The 25,239-nt window shown below is 42.7% G+C and overlaps 1 protein-coding gene across 1 annotated transcript in view; it reads left to right on the forward strand.

Annotated features, from left to right (window-relative positions):
- The window catches only part of Ap2b1 (adaptor related protein complex 2 subunit beta 1), a 118,068-nt gene that overhangs the window by 86,167 nt on the left and 6,662 nt on the right, over window positions 1-25,239 (forward strand). The window contains exons 19-21 of the mRNA XM_036195554.1: window positions 11,682-11,766; window positions 12,663-12,749; window positions 20,402-20,556. Of these exons, the coding sequence (XP_036051447.1) occupies window positions 11,682-11,766; window positions 12,663-12,749; window positions 20,402-20,556 (327 nt within the window). The remainder of the gene's footprint in view (window positions 1-11,681; window positions 11,767-12,662; window positions 12,750-20,401; window positions 20,557-25,239) is intronic.

A 25,239-nucleotide genomic window follows, 5' to 3' on the forward strand; every position in this document is an offset into this window, starting at 1 on the left:
CTGAGAAGCTGAGGTCCTGCAGCAGGCTTCAGGACCTTATATGTCCTAACCATGTCCTCTTACCTGGTTGACTCCATCTGTTTCTACGCCTCTTCCTCCGCTGAAGGGCTGCCAGTAGGTCCACTGCTGCCTTGAAGCCTTTAAATTGGCCATTTCCCTGTCTGGAGTGGGCCCTCCCAATTCTGTCTGCATGGCCTATTTACTCCATGCAGGCCTCTGTGCAGCAAACTGTCTTGTCAGACTGTCTTTGGACCGCCAGCCTGCAGATAATGACCCGGAGACTTACTCATTATGAAAGCCGGGCCTTAGCTTAGGGTTTTTCCAACTAGCTCTTATAACTTAATTACCCATATTATTTAATCTATGTTCTGCCACATGTCTGTCTCAGTTACCTCTCCTCCGTACGGCATATCTGACCTGCTCCAAGTCTGCTGGCGAAATCATGAGCCTCTCTTCTTCCCAGATTTCTCTCTCCCAGGAAATGCCACCTAGTCTCCCCTGCCTAGCTATTGGCCATTCAGCTCTTTATTAAACCAATCACAGTGACACATCCTCACACAGTGTAAAGGAATATTCTGTAACATAACACCTAAAACAGTATCTTTTAAGTAAGGTCTCACTCTACCCCTCCCCCAGTCCCTCTTAACCCTTTTTTCTTCCTATCTACTTACCACATTTTAAATGTTTTTTCATTCTTACTTTCTTCCCCACTCTACTAGAGCAAACTGTTGAAAAGCAGCAGTTTCTGCCCACCCCCTAGTCCCAATACCTCAGTGCGTAGACCAGTGCCAAGCAACACAGTAAGTGGATAGTAAATATTTGTTACTTGGCTAAGCTTTTTGTCCATTTAGAAACATCAGGTTCCTCTAGCTGTTAAACAGTACCCAGCAAGACCAGCTCTTCCTCTAAGCAGGGTATCCCCCACTATAACCTCTACCTGCTGTCGCTCAGGGTCTGAGCTTTTTCTTAGGTGGGGGCGGTCCCCAGCCTAAATTTAATTTCAGATCAACGATTCACAGATTCGTTTCTGTGGGAGGGAGCAGGGAAGGAGCTGCTGCTTCCTATTAGTGTATCCCGAGACTGGAGATAAAGAGACAAATAGGTCATCTTCTTCTAACATGTGGAGAATTGTTATGTCACTAACCTATGCCTGTACTTCTTAAGAATAAAACAAACTGCCAGCCCTAAATTACCCAGCTGTGTCCTAAGAGTCCGAGACTACTATTAGAAATACTACTGTATTTCTGGGGTAAATTTGGAAGCTCAGAGTCAATGAAAAAATTCAAGGATGCTCTCAAAGTGTCTTGGGAACCAAAATCATTTAGACTGCTGATGGGAAATATAGCTAAACAAAATGTTTTCACAGAGACTGGGAGGCAGCTTGCTTGCCTTTTCATAACCACGATAAATGCAAAGATGTGTGTTAGAAAGACACTTAGACAGAGAGGTGCGGGAACTTGTGTAGAAAAGGTAAACTGGGCCTGGGCTACAGAGCGAGATCCAGGACAGGCTCCAAAGCTACACAGACAAACCCTGTCTCGAAAAACCAAAAAAAAAAAAAAGGAAAATTGGGCATGGTCACTCATGTCTATAGTTCTAGCACTCAGAGGCTGAAGCAAAAGGACCATTGAGAGGCTAGTTTGGACCCCAGCTCTGAAATCAAATAAAATTAAAAGGGCGTAGCTGTTCATTTTACCTGGTTATTCATTTATTTACTTTAAGGATTTGATTTGCGTTTAAAGATTTCTGAGTCGGGCATAATGGCACACACATTAAGGAAGCAGAGGAGGTGGATCATCATGAGTTTGTAGCCAGTCTGATCTACATAGTGAGTTCCATGTCAGTTAGGGCTGCAAAAGAAAACAGTTTCTAAAGATAACAAACAGTCTTGCATTTGCTTTTAAAAGAAAAAATTCTGTTCCAGGTTTTCTTTGCATGCAATCCAGAAGTTTATATTGGTAGAAATAGATGTGATTATTAATTAAGAGACAAGAGGTACAGAAATTGGAATTTCTAAGCTGAACTTGATTTTGGGAACAAGTTGTCACCTGGCTGGTATCACACCAAGGATTGTGTCGGGACCTTGCCAGCGTGAGTTTAGCCTGTTCCCTGAAGTTCAGAGAGCTTCTGTAATGACTGCAGGTAGGCTGCTTGGGTCTGGTGTAAATTGCAGTAAGAGTTGCAGAACTTGGGTGGAAAGATGGCTCAGTGATTAGTACTGCTTGCTCTGCTCCTTCAGGGAGCCAAAGTTCAGTTCCTAACACCCATACCAGGAGCCTCATAACCACCTGGAACTCCAGCTCCAGGGGATCTAGCATCCTTTTCTGGGCCCTACAGGCACCTGTATGTATGTGCACATAGACACATTAGTAAAAATTAAAGATAAATCTTTATGTATTGCAGAACTTCAGTAGTTCTGATGCTGCAGTGCTTTGGGCTTCTCCCATAGACAGCCTTGAATTCATTCTTGTATGCCACTGCCCAAATCAGAATTCTGACAGTTGAATCTCTCATTGAAACCAGTGTCTATCTATCTACTTTACAACCTTAATTTACTCTTTAGTGTTTTGGAATTTAATCTATATACATTTTAGCCCATAGTCTAAATGACTTGAGAAGTATTTTTGAGAATAGATTAAGTAGCTCTTATGACAGAATGAGGATTACATGATCATAGTTCTGTTTTACCTCCTCTTAAAACAAAGCCTACAAAAGAGATAGGCTCATAGGAATTTGTTGTATTTTTAAATATCAGTAATAATTTGCCCTACTTGAGGATTTTGAGTTTTAGGAGTCATGAGGTGGGGGTGTTGAAAGCTTTCGTTTCTGTCAAAGCTACAAGTGCTGACACCTAGGAACCTGAAATCGCTGTGTCTATAAGGAGAGGAAGCTGACATACTTTCCCTGCATAGGGTCCCCATTCACCATCCTCTTGGCAGGGAATAATACCCAGCGTCTCCCAGAAATCAACACATAGCCTTTAACTAGGATACTCAGCAAATTGGTATGTCTGAGCACTACTCAACTCACATGAATCCTGACCCATTGGATGGTCAAAGAAAGAATATGGAAAGAGGGTTGTTTACAGCTCATCATTAAATTAAAGATTAATTAGCATGTGACAGGAAATAAATACATTGACCTTTTCTATGAGAATTTCATGCTATTTTCTGCTATATTTTGATGGTCCAGATATTGTCAGACATTGCAGGTAGCTTTGCTTTTTCAGGGTTCTCTGAGAATCCCCCCATAATTCATTGAGCAGCAGTCCTTGAAATGAAAGACAACATTGCAACTTAAGGTAGAAGACATTTTTGGCATTGACTAGGAGTGAAGAAAGCTGTAGGTCAGTTGAACTCGTGCAGCTATCAGAAGAGGCCTTTTCAGCTTGAGTCTCAGATGACATATATCACATTTAGAATATGTGCCATTAAAAACCTGTCACTCAGAGCCATTCCCATAGGATCTGTTGACTAGGTTGTGTGGTACTTTAAAAACACATCTGAATCATTCCTCAGAGAACTGGAGATGGTTGGCGTCACTACTTGGTCCTAACTTGGACCAGTCTGCAAATAATCTTTCCAAAAGCTAAATGGAGAAAAAGAAATAAAAAGAAAAAATACTCTTCAGAGGCTTGGAAAGGTCACATATGACGTCATGAAGAGTAAATGAGATCATCTCAAAGGTGAGCCCTGTCCAGTTCAACTGGCTTCTGTTGTGGTGGTGCCTCCTTTGGTCACCTGTGGTGAGAGGTGTCGGAAGAGGCCTCATTTGCCAGAGTTCAGACTGAGTTCATTTCAGGCCTTTTTATAGTACTTTTAAAATACACAGGCACACAGTTAGAATATTAATTTAGGCTGCTCATCTCCAGCTGTGCCATCATAAAGAGGCTGCAGCTACTGCAGCCAGCCTCCTGTACTATGGAAAGAACGTAATTACTGGGTACAGGCTGAAGCTGACAGGCTACTCTTTCTCCAACAGCCCCTGAAAATACCTTTAAAAAACATTATTATGGTTATTAAGCATTTTTAGCTTGCTTTTGTGTTCCAGAGTGCCTTATAATAATCATTTCTATTTGTTTTTCCTGTTGATATCCCTGAGAAGGAAGCAGGTTCATACTGTTATGACCACATGTTGCATATGGTATATATGCTAGAGGAAGGCAAGCCTCTCCATGTACCATCTGTGGCCTGCTTTGGGCAGTCTTGAAACCGTAGCTGAAGTGGGCATTCTGTTTCTTTGCTCACTGAACTCATTTTTTTAAAACCATTTTTAATTGGGAATGTGAATATTGTGAGTTTTATGCTCTTTAACTGCAGTTTACAGTAAAAAATATATTTTATATCATGTGCATTTACACGGGTGAAATGGAGATTAAATATTACTATTTATGAACTGCACAGTGATAGTCTGTTTTGCTTCTTGTGTTTTTTTTTTTAAAGGCATGGCCTTGCTCTGTAGCCCAAGCTGACCTCCTGCCTGTTATCCTCCTGCTCTCACCTCTTGGGGAGTGGGATTATAGGCATGCTCCATATGTCTGGCTATTTTATATATTTTTAATATGAAATATAAATAAACATTTTTACATTATGTTGTTTTTCAAGACAGGGTTTCCCTGTGTAACAGTCCTGGAACTCTTAGACTAGGCTGGCCTTGAACTCACAGAAATCCGCCTGTTTCCACCTCCCGAGTTAAAGGCATATGCCGCCACGCCCGGCCTTATAATCATTCTTACATAGTACCTGCCCTACATTCACGTGGGTACTGAGAATCCTCTAGTAAACAAAAGACAAAAATTCCTTCCTATAATTCATGTTTTACTGTGAGGGGTACAATCAAGCCAAACAATGAATGTTAAAAAGAAAAATGAAAAGCATGTGGGACAGGAAAGAGAACAATGAAAAAATAAGCTAAAACAAGAATCTAGGTGTGGCTCCTGGGATTGGAGGGGGATGATATGTTACTATGTTAATACATGATCCAGGAAGGCCCACCTGCCTGAGAAGATCAACTATGATTCACGCAGAGCCCTGAGCAAGTAGTAAGCCATGCAGATGTCAGGAGGAAGTGTATTCCACAGAAGAAACAGCAAGTGCAAAAGCACAGAGTTGGAAGATGTGGGCTGTGTGCAAAGAACAGGCCCTGTGTCTAGACCTGCAAGGGGGAGCCATCAGAGGGTAAATGGGGACCAGACTATAGGCAGTTGTATTCTGAATGAGGTGGAAAGCCATTGAAAGTTTGAGCAGAGAAGTACTTGCTAACCAACCTACATTTTAAAGCCCTTCTGGCTACTGCATTGAGAATAAACTGGGGAGGCTAAATGAGTGGAGACAAGTACAGAAATAGGAAGATGCTAAAAGGTTCTCCACATTCCATTTATTGAGTTTGAAATGATAGCTGGGGCTGGAGAGAGCTCAGTGGTGAAGAGTGCAGTCTGCTCTTCCAGAAGACCCACGTTTGATTCCCAGCATCCATGTTAGGTGGCTCACAAGCTCCTGTGACTCTAGTTCTAGAGAATCAATGCCTTTGGCCACCATGAGCACCCATGCAAAAGTGCACAAAACCACACACACACACACACACACACACACACACACACACACACACACACACACACGAGTTTAAATTATCCTTAAAAGCAATGGTAGCAGGAAGGCAGACTTAATAGTATAGTGATCCTAGCACTTGAGAGGCAGAGGTGAGAAGACATAGCAAGCTCCAGGCTAGCCTGGGCTACATAAGTAAACCTACTATCTTATAAAAACATGTTTGTTTTAACTGGTAATGGTTTATGCTTGTCTCTCCAGGAGTCAGAGGTAGGGAGGTAGGGATCAGGAGTTCAGGCCCAGCCTGAGCCACACAACAAAATCCTATGTTTAAAACTGTGAAGGCCTAGGTGTAGCTCAGTCTTAAAGCACTTGCCTGGCATGTGGAAGACCCTATTTAATGTCCAGCATCCTAAAGAAAAAGAAGAGGCTAGGTTCTGGGAGAAGGCTTAGCAGTTAAGAGTACTTGTTGCTCTTGAAGAACCTGGGGTTCAGTTCCCAGCACTCATGTTGTGATACACAGCCATTTGTAACTCCAGTTTCAGGCACTCTGACTCACTCTTCTGACTTCTGCAGACACCAGACATTCACATGATGCACAGACATGTGTAGTTGGAAGTTTTTCCATGTCCCATCTGGTCCTGTAGCCACTCAGAGCCTTTTATTAATTACGAACTATATGACCATGGCCTATGTCTCAAGCTTCTTGCTAGCTAGCTTATAATATAGCTAAACTCGGCCCATTTCTATTAATCTATATGGTACCATGTGTTCCGTGACTTTAGCTGTGTGCCATTATATGCTGCTCCCTGGACAATGGGATGGTATCTCCCCTGCCTCTCCTTTCTCCTTTCTCTATCTCCCTTGGATTTTCCCACCTGGCTTCATCCTGCCCTGCCATAGGCCAATGCATCTTTATTTATCAACCATTCAGAGCAACACATATTCACAGCATACAGAAAGACATCCCACAGCAGACATGTATGCAGGTGAAACACCCATATACATGGGATTATCTCAAAGAGGGGAACAGGTTCTATTTACTCAAAGGATGGTTGGAATTTCCATGGAGCATCCAGCTTGGTTTTTTGTTTGTTTGTTTGTTTGTTTGTTTGGTTGGTTGGTTGGTTGGTTGGTTTTGTTTTAGTTTCTTCAGAAAGAGACTCTGTATATCCTAGGCTGGCCTGGAACTCACTCTGTAGACCAGGTTGATCACAGATCCACAGAGATCTTTCTGCCTCTGCCTCCCAGATGCTGGAATTAAAGGTGTGTACTACCACTGCCTGGAGTATCTAGCATTCTTTGGAGTGCAGTCTACTACCTTAAAGTGCTAAATAATGCTTAGGTTCTAATCTCAAACTGAAGCCACCACCACCATCTCCCCCCAACCCCAGGCCTCATCGAGAGTCTGAGATCTTAAAGGAGGGAAACAAGTGGAACAAACCAGCATACAGTCCATTTATGTAACGTCCTTCCCTCAATTTCATCCAACAGTACTGGTTGAACCTGGCAGTGGGCTGGTAAAAGAGAGATGCCCCTGCACTCTCAGCATGCTGTGTCGGCAGTGGCCCTATGTCAATAAGCATATATTCTGCACTGTAATAGTGGGTACACTGGGCACCGTGAGGGGGCTTAGAGCTTTCTGAAAATGTAAGGCTGAACTGAGTCTTACAGTTAGATAAGTTAGACAAAGCTTAAGGACAAGAATGTATCAGATGGAAGGAACAGCATGTAAAGATGTGGAGCTGTAGTTTCCATATTGGGAAACAAGAAGTGATTTGAATTTTCTGAAGTGAAGGAATAGCCTGGAAAGGTAGACCAGAGGCAGTCCATGGGAGCACTGCTTCCTGAAATGAACGCAGTTCTCCCCATGGTAAAAGTGGGGAAACTGCAAAATACAGAGTTTTGAGATGAAAACATTTCCCCAGCAAGTAACCTGCCAGTTACTCTAAAAGATGGTCTCTTACCAAACCACAGTAGGATCTTGGTTAGCCTAAGCAGTTTGCCAGGAAGCTTTTTAAGACTCTCTGATCCCTGTGTAGCATGGTAGTAACACTAAAAACCTCTGAGAATCCAATGTGGTTATCCTTAATTATTTAAAAAAAAAAAAAAAAAAAAAAAACCTCCATAAAAAATTAAAACAGGAGGCGGAGATAGTGAAGGCGGTTTTTTGTTTGTTTGTTTGTTTTTGTTTTTTGTTTTGTCGTGCATCCCCATTGTGCTGGAGTTAGACAGCATTCTGTGTTCTTAACAAATGTGAATGCCTCTTTATGACAACTCCATGTGTGATGTGCACAGGAAATTAATCTGGATACTCTTTGTCCCAGAGTCACACAGCAAGCAGGTGTCAGAATTGGAAATCAGTTGTTCTGACTCCCAAGACTGCCAGCACTGTCCGCTGCCTTCACTTAAGAGTATCTGCTTCATAGAATTATTCTAGAGCAGACATTTTGAGAACCCTGTAATTGTGTGACAGAGTGGTTGAGGGTTCCTGGCTTTCAACTGTTTATGAGATCTAGACAGGAATCAGTTGGTTTAGCCTGCTGACCTCAAGGGACTTCTCATGGCCTTCCATTGCTGTTGGGCTGTGACTGGAATAGCAATCTCAAGACAAATGTTTATAGACTTAATCAGTCATCTTAGAAAGCACTGCTGTAAATTAAGTCTTTCTAGATGCTGTTTCCAGGGGTAGAGGTTGTAATTCTTTCATCTAGAGTAGATCCCTAGTGCCCATTGTGAAAAACCTGTCAAGATGGTTCTGTTAAAAGCCTTTGCTTAAGAACCACTATCCCCTGAGGAGATAAACATTATATTTTCTCTATTTTTAGTTTTATCACAAGTGCCTGGAATATAGTGAACACCCATAAATCTTTAAACTGGCACATTGTGAGATCTGAATGCTTTATATTCAAGGATGATAGTAATAATTGTTATTAGTATTCCTGAAACCCTCATGTGACCAGCCGACTCCATTTCCCCAGTTTTCACTTGAAAATGCCCTTTACAGAGCCAGGCACTGTCTCGAGATCTTCTTGAGGCCCTAATTTGAAGAAAGAGTTTCCTTTTCTCTAATTCTTCTGCTGAGAATCAGGTGAATTTGAGCATAGCTCTCTTCCAGAAGCCCACAGCTGGCTTAAGTCTCTGAAAGTGGTGCTTCAGTGCACCAGAGAGTACTTTACAGTTTCTTTCTTGACACTAGTTACCCTGCTCCAACCTACTAGGCCTGGTCTCTGAAAATCAGGCTGTGTGGTATAGGTCAGGAACTTCTGTGTGTAGAAATTAGAAGGTTAGAAGCACAGCTTACCAAGAAAGTCATTGAAGGAATTCTGAGAGATCAGAGAAACTGTATCAAGGAGGTGTACCATATAATGATGGAGGAGGAAGCAGAGGGCTAGTTAAGTTCAGAAGATGAGTTGTTAAAAAGGCAAGGACTGCATATTTCAGAAAGGAAACTAGCCACAGTTTTGGTGAAGAGGTGAGTGTGTAGTTTTGGTAGAAAAGAGGGGAGGATGGATGGGTCAGTACCTCAATTAACCCACATCAGAAAAGCTTCTTCTTGTAGTAGATGCGAATTAACACAGACCCACAACTAGACAGTGAGCAGAGTGAGAGACTTCAGAGCACCCAGTCCTAAACGGGATGTCTCCATCAAATCCTTCCCCTCTTCCCCTCAAGGATGAGGGATCCATGGGGAAGAGGAGGCAGAAAGATTGTGAGATCTAAAAGTGATGGATGAGTCCAAGCAAACAGTGTTCTCCAGATAGCAGGACTGATGCACGTATGAACTCACAGAGACTGTGGCAGCATGCACAAGACCTGCACAGGTTCCAGCCAAATAGGGTCCCAGCACTCAGGGGAAAGTGGACACGGAGTTCCATTCCTAACCAAGAGGTTATCTACAAAGGGAAAATCAGTTTTCTTCAGTGGAGTGTCCTTAGATATATCAGCCAGTCTGGACCAGGCCCATACCCAGGAGTACTCAGTGGACATATAACTCTGATATTTTTGTTTCATTTTGCTTTGTTTTGTTTTGTTTGTTTGTTTGTTTTTTGACTAATTGGTCCTTTGCCTGTTTGTTTTGTTTTGATTTTCATTTTTGTGGGGTTTTTTTTTTTTTTTTTTGTGCTTCTTGGATTTTTATTGTTGTTTTTTTTTTGTTTCTCCCTTGGGTTCTTGTTTTTGTTTTTTGTTTTTTGCTCTTTTTTTTTTTGAGGGGGGGACAAAATTGAGTGGGTAGGGAGGTCAAGAGGAGTTGGAGAAAGGGGAAAATATACATTATATGAAAAAATTTCCATAAAAATATGGAAAGGAGGAGAAGGAGAATAGTGGTGCTCGAAAAGAACTTTTTAGCTTTGCTTTCTTATGTATGTGTGTGATTTTGGTTTTTTTGAGACAGGGTCTCTGTAGCACAGGCTGGCTTGAACGCTTAGCAGTGCTTGTGCAGCAGCCTCCTAGGTATAGGGTTATAGGTGTGAGCTACCACAACCAGTTTCTTCAACTTCTTAAGAGCAAAATGAGAAAGAAATCGGCTTTGTTAGCGATCATAGAATTTGCTCAGAGGAACATTTTCTGCAGTGCTGGGAACATGGGGAGGAAGTCTCTGGTGGCAGCAAGCTGTGGGAGGCAATGTCTTAGAGCAGCTCCTCTCTCTTCCCACCTCACATGCTCCAGAACCTGCTGCAGGCAGGAGTCAGCCTGTCCTCATGAATACACTAGTGGTAGGCCCCAAATAAAGTGCCTGCAGCAGCTTATTTAGAGCAGCATGCGCACACCAGAGTGAACCGTAGTCCAGAAGTTCTAAGAAGAAACTCACTTCTCTGCTTGAAGGCTTTTCCTTATAACCATCAAGTTTACCAGCACTTGAGCCCAATATGCTTTTTTTATGGTAGGACCTAAGAAATAGGTCTTTTTTTATTTTTTTTTATTTTTTATTTTGTTGTTGTTGTTGTTGTTGTTGTTGTTGGTTTTCGAGACAGGGTTTCTTTATGTAGCTTTGCACCTTTCCTGGAGCTCACTTTGTAGACCAGGCTGGCCTCGAACTCACAGAGATCTGCCTGGCTCTGCCTCCTGAGTGCTAGGATTAAAGGCATGCGCCACCACCGCCCAGCAAGAAATAGGTTTTATCAAACCCATCTCTTGGAAAAGTTCTGTGGCCTCTAGTTTTTGTGGAGGAACAACACATAATCAAGACTGAACTGAAAATCAGACAGGTTTGAATTTGAATCCTGGTACAGTCTTTGTGACCTGACCCTGGTTGTCCCTCTTCCTTTTAGTTTCCTTATCTATAAAACAAGAAGGGAATGGTACTTACCTTGTTTAGAATATATAAAGAAGAATAGAAATATCACTGGAAAGAGGGCTGGAGGATGGTTTAGTATTAAGACTGCGTTCCATCCTCAGAACCTCTATAGAAACTCAAGGTGTTGTAGTAAGTGCATAGCAAAAGCGGAGACAGCAGGATCCCTGGGCCAACCTATGTAGTGAGCTCTAGGCCAGTGGAAGATCCTGTGTCAAAGGAGGTAGGTAGATAGTGGTTTTGAGTATGACACCCAGAGTTTGCCTTCTGACCTCTGCACACTCATCATAGTGTCCATGTGCACACGTGCGTGCACTCAGAATTTTAGAGTGTTTTTTTTTTTTTAAGTTGAAAAGACACAATTGCAGAGATTATTCTTTGTCTAGAGCGGTGGCTTTCAACCCTTCTAATGCTGTGACCCTTTAATACAGTTCCTCATGCTGTGCTGACCCCCAGCCATGAAAGATTTCATTGCTACTTCAAAATGGTAATTTTGCTAGTTATGAGTCATAATGTAAATATCTAATGTGTAGGATGTCTGATAGACAGTCCTTATGAAAGGGTCATTCAATCTCCAAGGGGTTGTGACCCACAGGTTGAGAACCACTGGTCTAGAGGGTCTACCATAGACAGTCCTGAAGAAAGATTGCCTACAGGTGATCAGAGTTATGTGTCAGTGAGTGAGGATGGATGTGCTTTGCAGAGATGGGCTGGTGTGTGTTGATCCTGAGGCCTGTGCTGACTGAAATAGGAAGTAGATTGCTAGACACACACCTGTTCTCCCCTCCTACCCGGCTCCTTATTGATGTCCACATTTTTCCATTTTGCTTTCCTGCCAGGTGGCTGTTAAAAACAATATTGATGTCTTCTACTTCAGTTGCCTCATCCCACTCAATGTGCTTTTTGTAGAAGATGGCAAAATGGGTAAGTGTGTCCTCCTGTCCTGCTAAATATACCTTTGGCCATCGTCTGAATGGCAAGCATAACATAGCCCTAGAAGTACAGACCATTTTGAAATTTTAAAGTGGGTTAGGATATGCTAAAGCCCTAGTAAAGAATTGATCACTGGTCATTTGTCAGTCACTGTTCTTACTCTGCCATCCCAAGCCCCAGAACCGCTTATATGACTGATCCAGCCACCCCACACTCAGTGAGAGGGTTAGGGACAGCTGTGAACTTGGTCTTTACCAATTATTATCTGTGTGATTGTGGCAAGATGCTTGGCCTCTCTGTTTTGGTTTCTACCTTTGCAAAATGAAAATCTTTTTTTTTTTTTTAATGAATTAGTATGTAAATTAGCACTGAGTCAACACTGAGTTCATACTAAGATAAGAATTCAGTAATTGGTAATAAAAACCATTAGTCTCCTGTCCTACCCCAAAGTAGCTATTAGCTTTTCCCTTTCCTTTCTTAAGAAACCCTCATCCAGCTGGGTGTGATGGTGCACCCCTTTAATCCTAGCACTCAGAAGCAGAGACAGGTAGATCTCTTGAGTTTGAGACCAGCCTGGTCTACAGAGGGAGTTCCAGGACAGCCAGGGCTACACGGAGAAACCCTGTCTGGAAAAAAAGAAAGGTCACAAAATGCGCCCAAAGTCACACAAGTAGGAATAACAAAGAGCCAAAACTAAACTCTTAAATGCAAACTTTTTTTCAGTGTATATTAGTTCAGACAGTAAGGGCCTAATATACAGTACCTTTACATATCAAAAACTTTGCTCCAATCCAACCTGCTCCTAGCATGCAAAAGGAAAATTGGTGGAAGCATCAGGAAACAGAATACTGACATACATAACCCACCGTTCTCCCTTCCCCATACAGAGCGCCAGGTTTTCCTTGCGACATGGAAGGATATTCCCAATGAAAATGAACTTCAGTTTCAGATTAAAGAATGCCATTTAAATGCTGGTAAGTAATACTCTTGATTTATTTTCCTCTTAGTAAGCCAAGTTATATGTTTAAAATTTTTCTTTCCTGTCTCCACCTCTTTCCACATTTAACATGATTCTGGTGAGTAATGTGTTAAATACATTACTTTGCAAATCTCTCTTAAATACTTAGCATATTACCCAGACATGGAGACACACACCTATAATCCAAGAACTCAGGAGGCTGAGGCAAGAGGATTACAAATTCCAGGCCAGTCTGGGCTACATAATGAGCCCATCTGTTTTTAAAAACACACTCACATACACACAAGTAATATGTCCAGGCATGATGGTGCATGTCTTTAATTCCAGCACTTGAGTCAGAGGCTGGCAGATCTTGGGAGTTCAAAACCAGCCTGGATGTGTACATAGTGAGTCCCAGACCAACCAGCACTATACAGTGAGACTTTCTCTCTTAAAAAAAACCAAACAAACAAAAAGCACAGAACCAGGATATTATGATGTAAGGCATTAAATTACAAGCTATAAGAGCTACTATATTTAAAAGAAAGACATTAGCCATAACTTACAGAAGTCTCTAGGTTTGCTCTCTCAGCACTGCAAAATGTAGAAAAATATGAAAGAAACAAACCATGAACCATAAAACTGGCCCATGTACTCCACTGGTCCTTCAGCAGCATAAATAAATGTCAATCATGTTATTTAAATATCCTCAGCATCAAACAATTAGAGTGGTACTTGAGAATAGCCACCCTCCTCAGAATTGAAAGACTGTTTCATCTTTCGGATCAGTGTTTGGCATTGGAGGAAACTGAGAGCCTGTATTTAGAATTCTATTTATAAATAAAGCATGTATCACGGTTGATTAAAGCCTAGCTGGTAACCTTTACTGTTCTCCCTTTTGTCAACTTGCATATAATGATAATAACCTTTTAAATCACCATTAATCCCTAAACCCTCTTGTAGTTAATTTTGCTGCTGTAGTAAAATAAAAAGGAGGTAATCCAAGAGGATAGGCAACAGCAGCTGTCTGTCCCTGGGGCTTTGTTTCACTGAAATGTTTGCTGTTCCAAATACTGGCTTTTGTAGCAACCTTCCTTCCCCTCCTGCTCAGCACCTTCCTCATTTACCCCCCACTTCCTCCTCTGTACAGTGGTGGTCCTCCTCAGGGGTTCTCAGCAGCCTGCCATTCTCCATTGTGGTTGGAGCAGAGCAGTGGAGAAAGGAGACAGTATTCAGTACAGAAAGAAGAAAAAGCTCTCACTGCCTGTCATTCCAACTTCCCATTTGAATTTTAGGTTTTTGGGTCTCTGCGTTATATTTCTCTTCTGTGTTCAGACAGGTCTTTGTATGTAGGGCTTTTGAAATCCAGATATTATAGCATCTTCCTGTGCTGGCTCTCAAATGTGCTGATCCAGTCTGGCCTGGGAGACATTCTGGAGGCTAAATGCCTGCTTGAAGCCTCAGACGTAAAAGACAGCCTGGCATCCTTTGAGCATAGACACTTCAGACAGAGCTTGGCTGTGATAAGGGTTACCTCAAATCTCCTCTGACCCTGGAGAGGGGTTTAAGGAGAGACTTCTACTGTTTTGTTTTGTGGGTTTTTAGGTAGCTGGCTGAAATTCACTGGTCAGTGACAGCGAACTGCATTTGGTGAGCACAGAAGCTTTCCACAGAAGGGACTGTTTCTCAGGAAGTGGGAGGCCTTCGCTATAGAATCCATGGTGCTGGTGGCAAAACGTAGAGTGTGCCACATTGATGCTCAGTCTCTGCACTCCATGCCGCAGAGACTTGGCTCTGGGTTAACCACCACCCTGTGGCAGCTGGTCCAACATTCTATCCCCGAGCACACCTGTCCCATAATAAAAGGTGGGGAAGTTTCCCTTTAGGGATTAAAGTTAGAAAATGCAGTATATGGAATGCCTGTGTATTCACACACTGAAAGCTCTGATAAGGCCTACACTAGAAAATCCTGTCTGACTCGGAGTTAAGGGAATGCTGTTTTCTTGTAGAACTATAGATCACAGGTGCCTGTTGTTAATATCTGGTGGAACACCACTGGTCCTTCCCTACAGAGAGCAGGAACTAGCCAGAGTAATTAGGAAGCAGTTTTGGTTTTCAGGGTCCTGGGGGAAAAGGCAGGTATTTGCATGGGGAATTTGATTAACCAGGGACTTTAGTCTGGCCTGCTAACACACTAGAAAGAAAAGAATACATACTGCACCAAAGCATGTGGCCTTTCTCTCAGGGAGGCCATTTCTTCTGATGTAGTCCTCACAGCAGACTCGGTTTTGAAAACCGCCATGGCCTCAGGCCAGTTCCTTCTGTGTATGTGTTCCAAATGCTATTGAACTGGTGTCCTGGTGACACACACTGTGGCAGTGGGGCACATGGAGCATAAAGAAAACCAGCCAGTTTGTCTTCTCCAGCTGCACAAGACCATTCACCATACTGAATCACTGCTAACCTTGCAAGACCACTTTCTTCAGCTAGTCCCTTCTTACTCTTCCTTGTCTCCACCCTGAAGTATGGAATGCCTTGGCCTTTACATTTCCTCCCAGTCTTGAGGACTCTATTAACAGGAGACTTGCAGGTTTGGTGCCTTCTGATTCAACACCCTATGTCTAGCTGAGAGCTAAAAATACCATCCTTTCCAGCTGATCTTCCCTAATCACAATAGCACCAACACTTAAAATAGATCTTCTGTGCTAGCAAAGACATTTGACAGATGGAAGGAACACTCTGGGCTACAGGAAGTCACAGCCTGACAGGACTCACCAACTTAGCAGTGAGCTTTTTTTTCTGTTTGTTCTCTGATCTCTTTCTAGAGAAGAAAGAAACCCTCCGCAAGTCTTAGTAATCAGACCTTAATAAAGATGTCTGTGGTGTGGGTGTTGATGGTATTGCTATTTGCTGTAAATACTAGAAAATTTTAGGTTAAAAAGGCACTAACGGACAAGACTCCTGTTTCCCAACAGCAAACATTTCTACAGGTGTCTTTTTTCCCCATTTTTCTTTTCTTTTCTTTTCTGTTCTTTTCTTTTCTTTCTTCTCCTCCTCCTCCTCCTCTTCTTCTTCCTCCTCCTCCTCCTTCTCCTCTTCCTCCTTCTTCTCTTCCTCCTCCTCCTTTCTCTCTCTCTCTCTCTCTCTCTCTCCCCTCCCCCTCCCTCCCTCCCTCTCTCTCTCTCTCTCTCTCTCTCTCTCTCTCTCTCTCTCTCTCTCTCCTCTCTTTCTTCCTTTCTTTTTAATTTTGAGACAGAGTCTCACTGTTCTCACTATGTAGCTCTGGCTGTCCTATAGACCAGGCTGGCCTCAAACTCAAAGATCCACCTGCCTCTGCCTCTGCCTCCTGAGTGCTGGGATTAAAAGCATGTGCCACCACTGCCTAGCCATATTTTACCTTTTAGCTACATTTGTGATTATTGTATATCTTGAGACACTACCTTAAGTGCCCAAGAGGGAGGTACATTTCCATCCATATCTAAAAAGGAGTACATGTGTTTTGCAAGCCTGTTTCTACTTGTTTACTATACTCAGGAAAGCTCAAACACCTGGTATATATCCGCAGTTGTCTGGCACCGTATAAAAAGAGCTATTTCTTTAGGCATGGGCACTGTGTAAGAATGAGGTAGATTTCTGTTTTATTGTGGCTTTCCCATGCTTTGGAACACTCCAAAAAAGGAAACTTTCCTACTTGGCACTTAACTGTAGTTTCCCCCCCCCCCCCAAATGATTTCTTCCAGTCATTTTCAGCAGTCTTTTTCTGAAACGTCCTTTTTAGATGAACAGTTTTGAACTTGCTAATAATCAATTTCCCAAAGGGACCCAAATGCAGATTTCCACCATCTACTTTGTATTCCTTCTTTATTCTTATGTTGACAAAAGTGTGACCTTAGCTAAGAAGGAAGACCACACCCACACCTTCCAAGAGCCCAAACACCTAGACTCACAGAGCCAGATCTGTGGAAGGAAGAAATCACATCTTGAAGCAGTAGTCCAACCATATTTGACCATTACCCTACTTTGGGACAGATCTCAGTATCTTGTGCCTGAGCTAGAATCATTTGTAGACACCGAAGCAGTTGGCATTACACCCTTATTCTCACAATCTCACGATGTCCAGAGTCTGTTGTGGAAGCCAGTAGTTCAAGTATGTAAAGCCAAGGTGATGTTTTAAGAAATCTGTTCCAGTGTGGCTGGAAGCTGCCTCACATCTGTCTCTCACTCCAACTTTTCCTGTCTCAGACTCCTGAGTGGAGGTGGAGGTGGAGGTGGGTGTCACCTGCGTTTGCCACCCTTGGTTGGTGATAAGGCACACTTAGCAGAGTAAATATCCTTCAGTCCTTAAACCCTCAAGTTCAACCTAAGACTCCAGTGGTAGGTCTTGTCTGATATATGCAAGGCACTGGTTTCAGTGTGTTGTACTTCAAAAATTAAATTTAAAAATCAGTGGGTATGGTGACTTGTATCTGTAGTCCCAGCACTATGAAGGGAGGAATAGATCACTGCAAACTGGAAGCCAGCCTGACTTACACAGCCTAGGGTATATAATAAGCACACACCTTAAATAATAATAATATGATTTAAATAAATAGACAAAAATATAGATAGAAGTTGACTCATAAGTGCTTAGTTCTAGAAGCCTTCTTCCATTCAGCCTTCTGATAAGTCACAGTACATCCATCCATTCAGCATGAGCAGAGCCCTGTTCCTTTCCTGTCATCTGTTATACAAATGGTGAGATCATAAGAAGTCTGCAGGCATCTGGGCCTCAATACATGATAAAACGAATGTAGGCCTAGGCAACAAGACTGTTCAACAAAGGCACCTGCCTTTCTGGAAAATATGCAAGCACCTTGAAAGTTAGGAAAAGCTTTTGCAACTTAAAGCAAGACCCTGTGTGTTGAAGACAATCCTTTCAAAAAGCATTAGCCAAACTCCAGCTGGAAATGTTGCTTAGCAACCCATTAAGTTGCAAGAACACTTCACTGTAGGAACCAGAGTGATAGCAAGAGCTGTCTCCCCACTACTACATGATTGCAGAGTTTATTGAGTCTCCCTCCTCCAGCAGGATTGCATAGAACTACTCTGAGGTAGACTTTTTGTCTGGAATAAAGCCCCTTCTCTCTCTCTCTCTCTCTCTCTCTCTCTCTCTCTCTCTCTCTCTCTCTCTTCCTTTTTTATGGATATGGGTGTTTTACCTGCATGTAAGTCTGCACCACATGTATGCCTGGTGACCTTTAGATATCCTGCTTATCAGATATTTATATTAAAGTTCATAACAGTAACAAAATTACAATTATAATGTAGCAAAAAAATAAATTGTCAGGCAATGGTGGCACATGCGTTTAATTTCAGCACACGGGAGGCAGACGCAGGCAGATCTCTGAGTTAGAGGCCAACTGGTCTACAGAGCTGGTTCTAGGACAGCCAGGCCTACACAAAGAACCCCTGACTTGAAAGTCAGAGAGAGAGACACAGAGAGAGACAGAATTTTGTGGTTGGAGCCACCACAACATGAACTGTATTAAAGGGTTGCAGCATTAGGTAGGTTGAGAACCACTGGCCTAGACGTTTGTGAGTTGGGGATGAATCCAGGTCACCTGGGAGAACAGCCAGTCTTCTTCACTGAGCCTTCTTTCCAAACCCTAAAGCCATTTCTTAAGTCGTTACACCTTTTTTTATATTAGTGAGAACTTTATAAATAAAAGGCAAAAAGTTAAGTAATAACTGATAAAAATAGTGATGAATGAAGCCTTGGTGCCGCGGTCCTGAGCTCCCTGACATCAGAGTGAGACGTGCCTCTAGAAGCAGCTTCCAGCTGAGCAGATGCTGCTTTAAGCCTGCGGCATCTTAGCGCCTGGGTCAGTACAAAATTCGACCATATTTACAGATACTGACAATGGGTACCTGTCATGTCCAGATGAGGTTGCCCGTGCTGAGATCTAGCCGTTCAGTGGAGTAGAAGGGCACCAGGTTTCCTTTCCCTAGAGTCCAGACCACATCAGAATATAGCAGACCTTCTGTGAGAGAGTTTAGTTCCTGGACTAGGCTGAGTAACTTGAGTTTGTATCTGAAGTTAATGTAATAAGCCGCTAACAAATGAGCTGTGTTTATCTTCTCTCTCTCTCTCTCTCTCTCTCTCTCTCTCTCTCTCTCTCTCTCTCTCTCTCTCTCTCTCTCTCTCTCTCCTAGAACTCACTCTGTATACTAGGCTGGCCTCAAACTCAGAGATCCCTCCTGCCTCTGCCTCCCAAGTGCTGGCATTAAAAGCATGGGCTGCCATGCCTGGCATATCCTCTCTATTCTTAAAAGTTTATCTGTCTCTGACTCCAATATCTCACGTGGAAAAATGACCTTTAATTCTAGAACATTGTGTCTCTTTGCTGTAGTCACGAGAACACACACCAACCTGTTCTTGCCCTGAGCTGGTGAGTGCAGAGGCATGGCCTTTGTGGCACCTGGGATGTGAGGACCTAACAGCAGTCATTCACACAGCATTGGTCCTCCTCAATGTCTTTAATTAAAGAACTTCGTTTCCTTGTTTCTTTTTTGTTTGTTTTTTTCAAGACAGGGTCCCTCTGTGTAGCTTTGGAGCCTTTCCTGAAACTCACTTTGTAGACCAGGCTAGCCTCGAACTCACAGAGACTCTCCTGAGTGCTGGGATTAAAGGCATGCGCCGCCACCACCCAGCATCTTTGTTTCTTTGAAAGCATGATTTTCTCCGGCTTCTAAAGAATTAATTTGCCTGCTTAAAAATAAATTTAAGTACCCAGTTTATTAAATCTAATGTGAAAAGACTTGTGCAGCTCTGCCCTTCTCTAAACCTGGGAAACTGAAGCCCAAGTGGCTCAGAGTGAAGTCACAGAGATTTGGTAAGTGTAAGTATTCGTCAGTGTAACCCCACTGGTTGGGGAGTAGGAACACTCACACTGCAGTATCTGTGAGGACTCTCACACACCCAGAGCATTCGTACCTGTCTATCGTGTGATGCTTGATATTGTCAATTTGTCAAGGTCTGGCATCACCTAGGAGGCCAGCCTCTCGACACACCTGGGAGCATTTATCTAAATTAGGTTAGCCTCTGGGCACACCTGTGTGGAATTCTCTGGATTAGTTCATTGAAGTGGGAAGATCCTCCCTAACTGTGTGTGGCAGCATGCCTTGGGGTGGAGTCCTAGACTGAATAACAAGGGCAAGCAAGAGAACACTAGCATGCATCTTCTGCTGACCATGGCATATGTGGGTGTGGTGCTGACCAGCAGCCTCAGGCTCCTGCTGCCACGGCTCCCCACCACCATGATGAGCTGTGAACCTAAAAACCTTCCTTTCTTAGGTTGCTGTGGCCAGCGAAAGTTGTCAGAGCCATGAGAAAAGTAATTGCTGTTAGTTCTTAGCTTGGTCTTAGTAAACCCTGAGGTCTTTCTATTGTGTAATCTCCTTAGGCCACTCTTAAACAGTTCCAGTGCACCCTATTCTGTTTGCTGCCTGATAATATGACAGACAGGCCCTTCATTTTGCCTGTCTGTATTAGAAGAGCCCCTGAAATGTGTGTGATAGAATTTGTCAGGGAACCCAGGCATATGTGGTGGCTCACAAGAATGTCAGAAAAGGGAATACACCCATCTGAGATTTTAACTGAAGTCTTAAGTTTTGGATCTCTATTTCTAGACACAGTTTCCAGCAAGCTGCAAAACAACAATGTTTACACTATTGCCAAGAGGAATGTGGAAGGGCAAGACATGCTGTACCAGTCCCTGAAGCTTACTAACGGCATTTGGATTTTGGCCGAGCTACGGATCCAGCCAGGAAACCCCAATTATACGGTAAGATCTTTCCCAGAATGTGTGAGATTGATTAGTAAGAAGGTAAGAACATATACGTTTATTTCTTACTGCCCTACAGAGACCTGGAGGAAGTTCTTCTGACCTGAGATACTCAAAACAAGCATTCAGTAAAGGAGTCCCTAGTTGCCTTCAGGGAAGACCTCCTTTCCTCACTGTAGTTTCTGACATTCAAAAGGCATAGTGCTAGGGGTAGATGAGGATGGAGCATTTGCCTCTGACAGTAAGGAGTTCTGCAAACTTATGGCTTCCTTGACACTTAGTGGTGTTTCCTCCTCAGCATCAATTTGGTACTATAGTAAGCTGTTAAAAGGAGTGTTTCTAACTGGGCATTATGGTACACACCTTTAATCCCATCACTCAGGTAGTCAGAGGCAGGTGGATTGCTGTGAGTTTAAGGCCAGCCTAAGCTTCATAGTGAAACCCTGTCCAAAAAAAAAAAAAAAGAATGTTTCTGAAGCTGAGAGATGGCTCAATGAGTAAAGGTGCTTGCTGTATAAACCTGAGGACCGAGGTTCAGATCCCCAGCACCCATGTAAAAACTGGGCATAACCACACATGCTGTAAACCCACCATTGCACAAAGGGGACCAAGAGGGTCACTGGAGCTTGCTGCACGCTCACACATGAGTGCACATACACACACAAAATGGTGAGCTCCAGGTTCAGTGAGAGACCTGTGATGGAAAGGATAGAACAGGATGCCCAACACACTCCTCAGGCTTTTGTACACACACACATACACACACCAAAAAAAAAAAAAAAAAAAAAAAAGCAATTTCCTAGCTGACTTAAACTGGACCTTTCCTACTTTCAGCGTTCTTGGCCTTAAGGATGTCTAGACCTAGACACAACTATTACCTCAAAGCCATGATTTGAACAGGTCACTAGTTAATCATTCTTAACCATGGTTTCCTTAGCTTGGAGGGAAGTCTCCAGCCTGCAGGTTTCCACTTTAGCTTGAGGAACCTCCTCCAGTATCCCACTGAACTGAAGTCAAGTTCTGGGATATCTTCTTACAGCAGAAACCATTGGCTTGCTAAACTGCAGAGACTGGTCCCATAGCCCTGAGCTCTGGTGCTAATGTAAAATGTGATCTCCCAGTAGGTAGGGGGCTGCTTGTGATCTGCACTGAGAAGGTAGTGCAACAAACCTGGAGATGGAGAAATATCTTATTCTCCTGTTAGACTGTCTTGAAAGATGTGACAGGGGAAGAAGATCCAATATTACTAGTTCCGAGGCAGGTGAAAAGTCAGACCAAGGAGCCTGTTCTTCTCCTGACCCCTTCCTTCCTGTTGACAGCTGTTGTTTATAGCAGCATACATCAGAGGAATAGTACCACCCAGACAGACGTTCTCAGTGTTTCCCTGGTGTGCGCTGGACTGCCCTGTGTGTGCCTGCTGCTGAGTCCTGTCAGCTTGGGCTTTCCCTGGGAGGTAGAAACTCCTCCCTTGCATCTCTGCTACCGTCTCTCATCTGCTTGGTTTTGTTGTTTGTTTTAGGTTTTTCTGAGACAGGTTCTCATAATGTAGCCCTGGATATCCTAGAATACATTATATAGACCAGGCTGGCCTCAAACTCACAAAAATCCACCTGTCTCTGCCTCCCAATTACTGAAACTAAAGGGAGTTCTGGGATTAAAGGTATGTGCCACCAAGCCAGGCTCATCACTTACTTTTTCAGAGAGTGATAATCTACCCTGGCATTTACCTTAAATACCCAGGACAAGAAAACCTTGTGTACTCTTCCTAGGTCAAGGTCTTGCTACAAAATTCAGGGCTTGTAAAATAACTCCATTTATTTACTTCTCTAGACATTTGCTCAAAGTCTGTGTGCATGTTTCTTTTTAACTCACCTTCCATTAGTGTATACATTGTTCCATCTTGGCTAAATTTAAGAAGCATATTAGTCCCAGGTTGTAGACCAAGAAAGGTAGTTAAGAGTCATCAGAGAGGGGCAGGTGAGGTGACTCAGTAGGTGAAGTCACTGGCCACCAAGCTTGATAATCTGGTCAGTTCCTAGACCTCCGTGGTGAAAGGCAAGGACTGGCTCCCAGTTGTCCTCTGACCACCACGAGTACCACTGTGGCAAATGCACACACGAGTAAGTATAATTTCTTAAGCATAATCAGTGACACTAGACCCTGGGGTACAGACCTGTGATCACAAATTCAAGGACAGACTAGGCAACCCAGAGACTCTGTCTGTCTCAAAGGAAAAAGGATATTTTTCCTTTTGGGGGAATATTGGGGAATATCACTCAATGGTAGAATACCTGTCAGCTAGAATAGGACCTAGGTTCAACCCCTGGTACCAGAAATGGGGGAAAAAGATTTGTTCAAAAGCATGCGAATTTTTTTTTAATAGGCAGATGATTTAAGGTTCAGGTGTTTGTTGATGGTTCCTAAAGCACATTGTTTCAGACGGGCTGTTCACTCTCTTAGATATAACTAACACTTGAAAACATACTTTATTTTGAAATAATTGAGAACTCTGTGGTTTTTAATGGAACTTTTTCTTTTAGCTCAGTTTTTGTATTGATAATATGTTATACATAATATGATTTGAAAACTAGAAAATAACTAACATAACTATAGACATAAGTGAGATCGTACATTGTATACTCTTTGGGGATGGAAAAGAATGACTTGTTTTTTTCTGTGTGGGAGGAATTTTTTTGTGTTTGCTGTTGTTGTTTGTTTTTGAGACAAAGTTTCACTTTATAGCCCTAACTGATCTGGAATTCACTATATAAACCAGGCTGGCCTCAAAATCAGAGATCAGCTGCCTCTGCCTCCCAGGTGCTGGAATGTAACTCTAGCCTTGGCAGACACTCAATGATTGTGTCATTTTGAAATAAATCATGCATCACGTAGCCTCTCTTTTACATGTGTCTATCTGTGTGTGGTGTGTGCATGTATATTCATGTGTGTCAGTGCACCTGTGTGTCTTAGCCAGTGTTGTGTTGCTGCAAAGAAACATCCTGACCACAGAAACTCTTATAAAGGAAAATATTTAACTGAGTCTGGCTTACAGTTCAGAAGTTTAGTCTATTGTTGTCATGGCAGGAAACATGGCAGTCCAAAGGCAGACATGGTGCTGGAGAAAGAGCTGAGAGTTCTATATCTGGATCCACAGGCAGCAGAAAGAGAAGTAGAGACCCTTGGACATTTGAAACACCAAAGCCCAACCCCAGTGACATACTTCCTCCAACAAGGCCACACTTCCTAATCCCTGTCAAGTAGTGCCACTCCCTAATGACCAAACATTCAAATCTATGAGCCCAGGGGACCATTACTATTCAACCCACCACATATAGGTATTTGTATATATGTGTGGAAGCCTGAATCTGACATTGGGAGTCTTCCTCTGTCACTCTCCACCTTACTCATTGAAGACAGGGCCTCTCAATTGAACCCAGAGCTCACCAATGCAACTAGTCCAGCTTGCACTGGTATTGCAGACAGGTAAGCATGAGTGCTCAGCATGTATGTGGGTGATGAGAATCCAAATTCTGGTCCTATTGCTTACACTGAACCCTTATATAGTCTTTTTTTTTTTTTTTTTGTACATTTCATAATGTACTTGGCTTCTACTTGTTGCTAATGTGTACCAGTGGTTTGCTTTTTGTGTGATCATCTGCTAGTCAACTCTACCCATCAACCATGGATTCTTAAATCATGAAGTGAAAGATATTTTCTCCTCTATAAAATTTGCAAGGTATTTGTAAGCTGGATGGTGGTGGTACATGCCTTCAATCCCAACACTTCAGAGGTTTAGGCAGATGGATCTCTGTGAGTTCAAGGCCTGGTTGGTCTACAGAGTGAGTTCTAGGACAGCCAGGGATACACGCAGAAGCCCTGTTTCGAAAAAAATAACAAAAACAAAAAAAAAATTGAGATATTTGTAGATTCACAAACAGCTATTGGAAGTAATATAGTGAGCTCTTCTTATGAGTGAACTAAGAAGATCTTAAATGATCTCTTTTTCACTTGACTCAGAAAACACAAGCATGGGAATCAAGACATTCAGGTCTCCTTCACATTCACTTTAAGAACACCTGGGAGTTTTCAGTCCATCAAAAGCATACAGATCCAAAAGCCACCAAGTACCTCATAGTAATATTTTATAGAAGAGTGTGAGTCTTTTCATCTTACAGTGATGGAATTGGTAGGTATGCCTACACCAGAGTATGCTGGACACAGGGTTGGATTGCCAAAGTTTTGTTGCATATTCTTAAAGATGCAGAGTAGATAAGGGTGTAGATACAGATTGTTTGGTCACCCAGCACTTCCGGTGAACAAAGCACTAAGATGATCCCCCTCCTTCAGAGCTCATGGTGAGGTTAACCCATGTATGAACTCGAACGCCACATTGAGATGAAGATCCTTAAGGAAAAGTATCACGTTATCCCTAAAACAAAGAGTACACAGAAGAAAAATGTCTCTGAAGAAACAAAAATTTATTGTTAGTCTTATCCTCCCTCAAACTACCAAAGATTCTGAAGTCATCATGATCTGCCACCCCACCTAGTGTTAATGGTTTGATAAGAACAAGTATCTTAGTGTTTCTGCTGCTGTGAAGAGACATCATGACCATGGCAACTCTTACAAAGGAAAGTATTTCATTGGGGCTGGCTTACAGTTTCAGAGGTTTGTCATGGAGAG

The sequence above is a fragment of the Onychomys torridus genome, chromosome 8 (assembly GCF_903995425.1).
Source record: "Onychomys torridus chromosome 8, mOncTor1.1, whole genome shotgun sequence".
Lineage (NCBI taxonomy): Eukaryota > Metazoa > Chordata > Mammalia > Rodentia > Cricetidae > Onychomys > Onychomys torridus.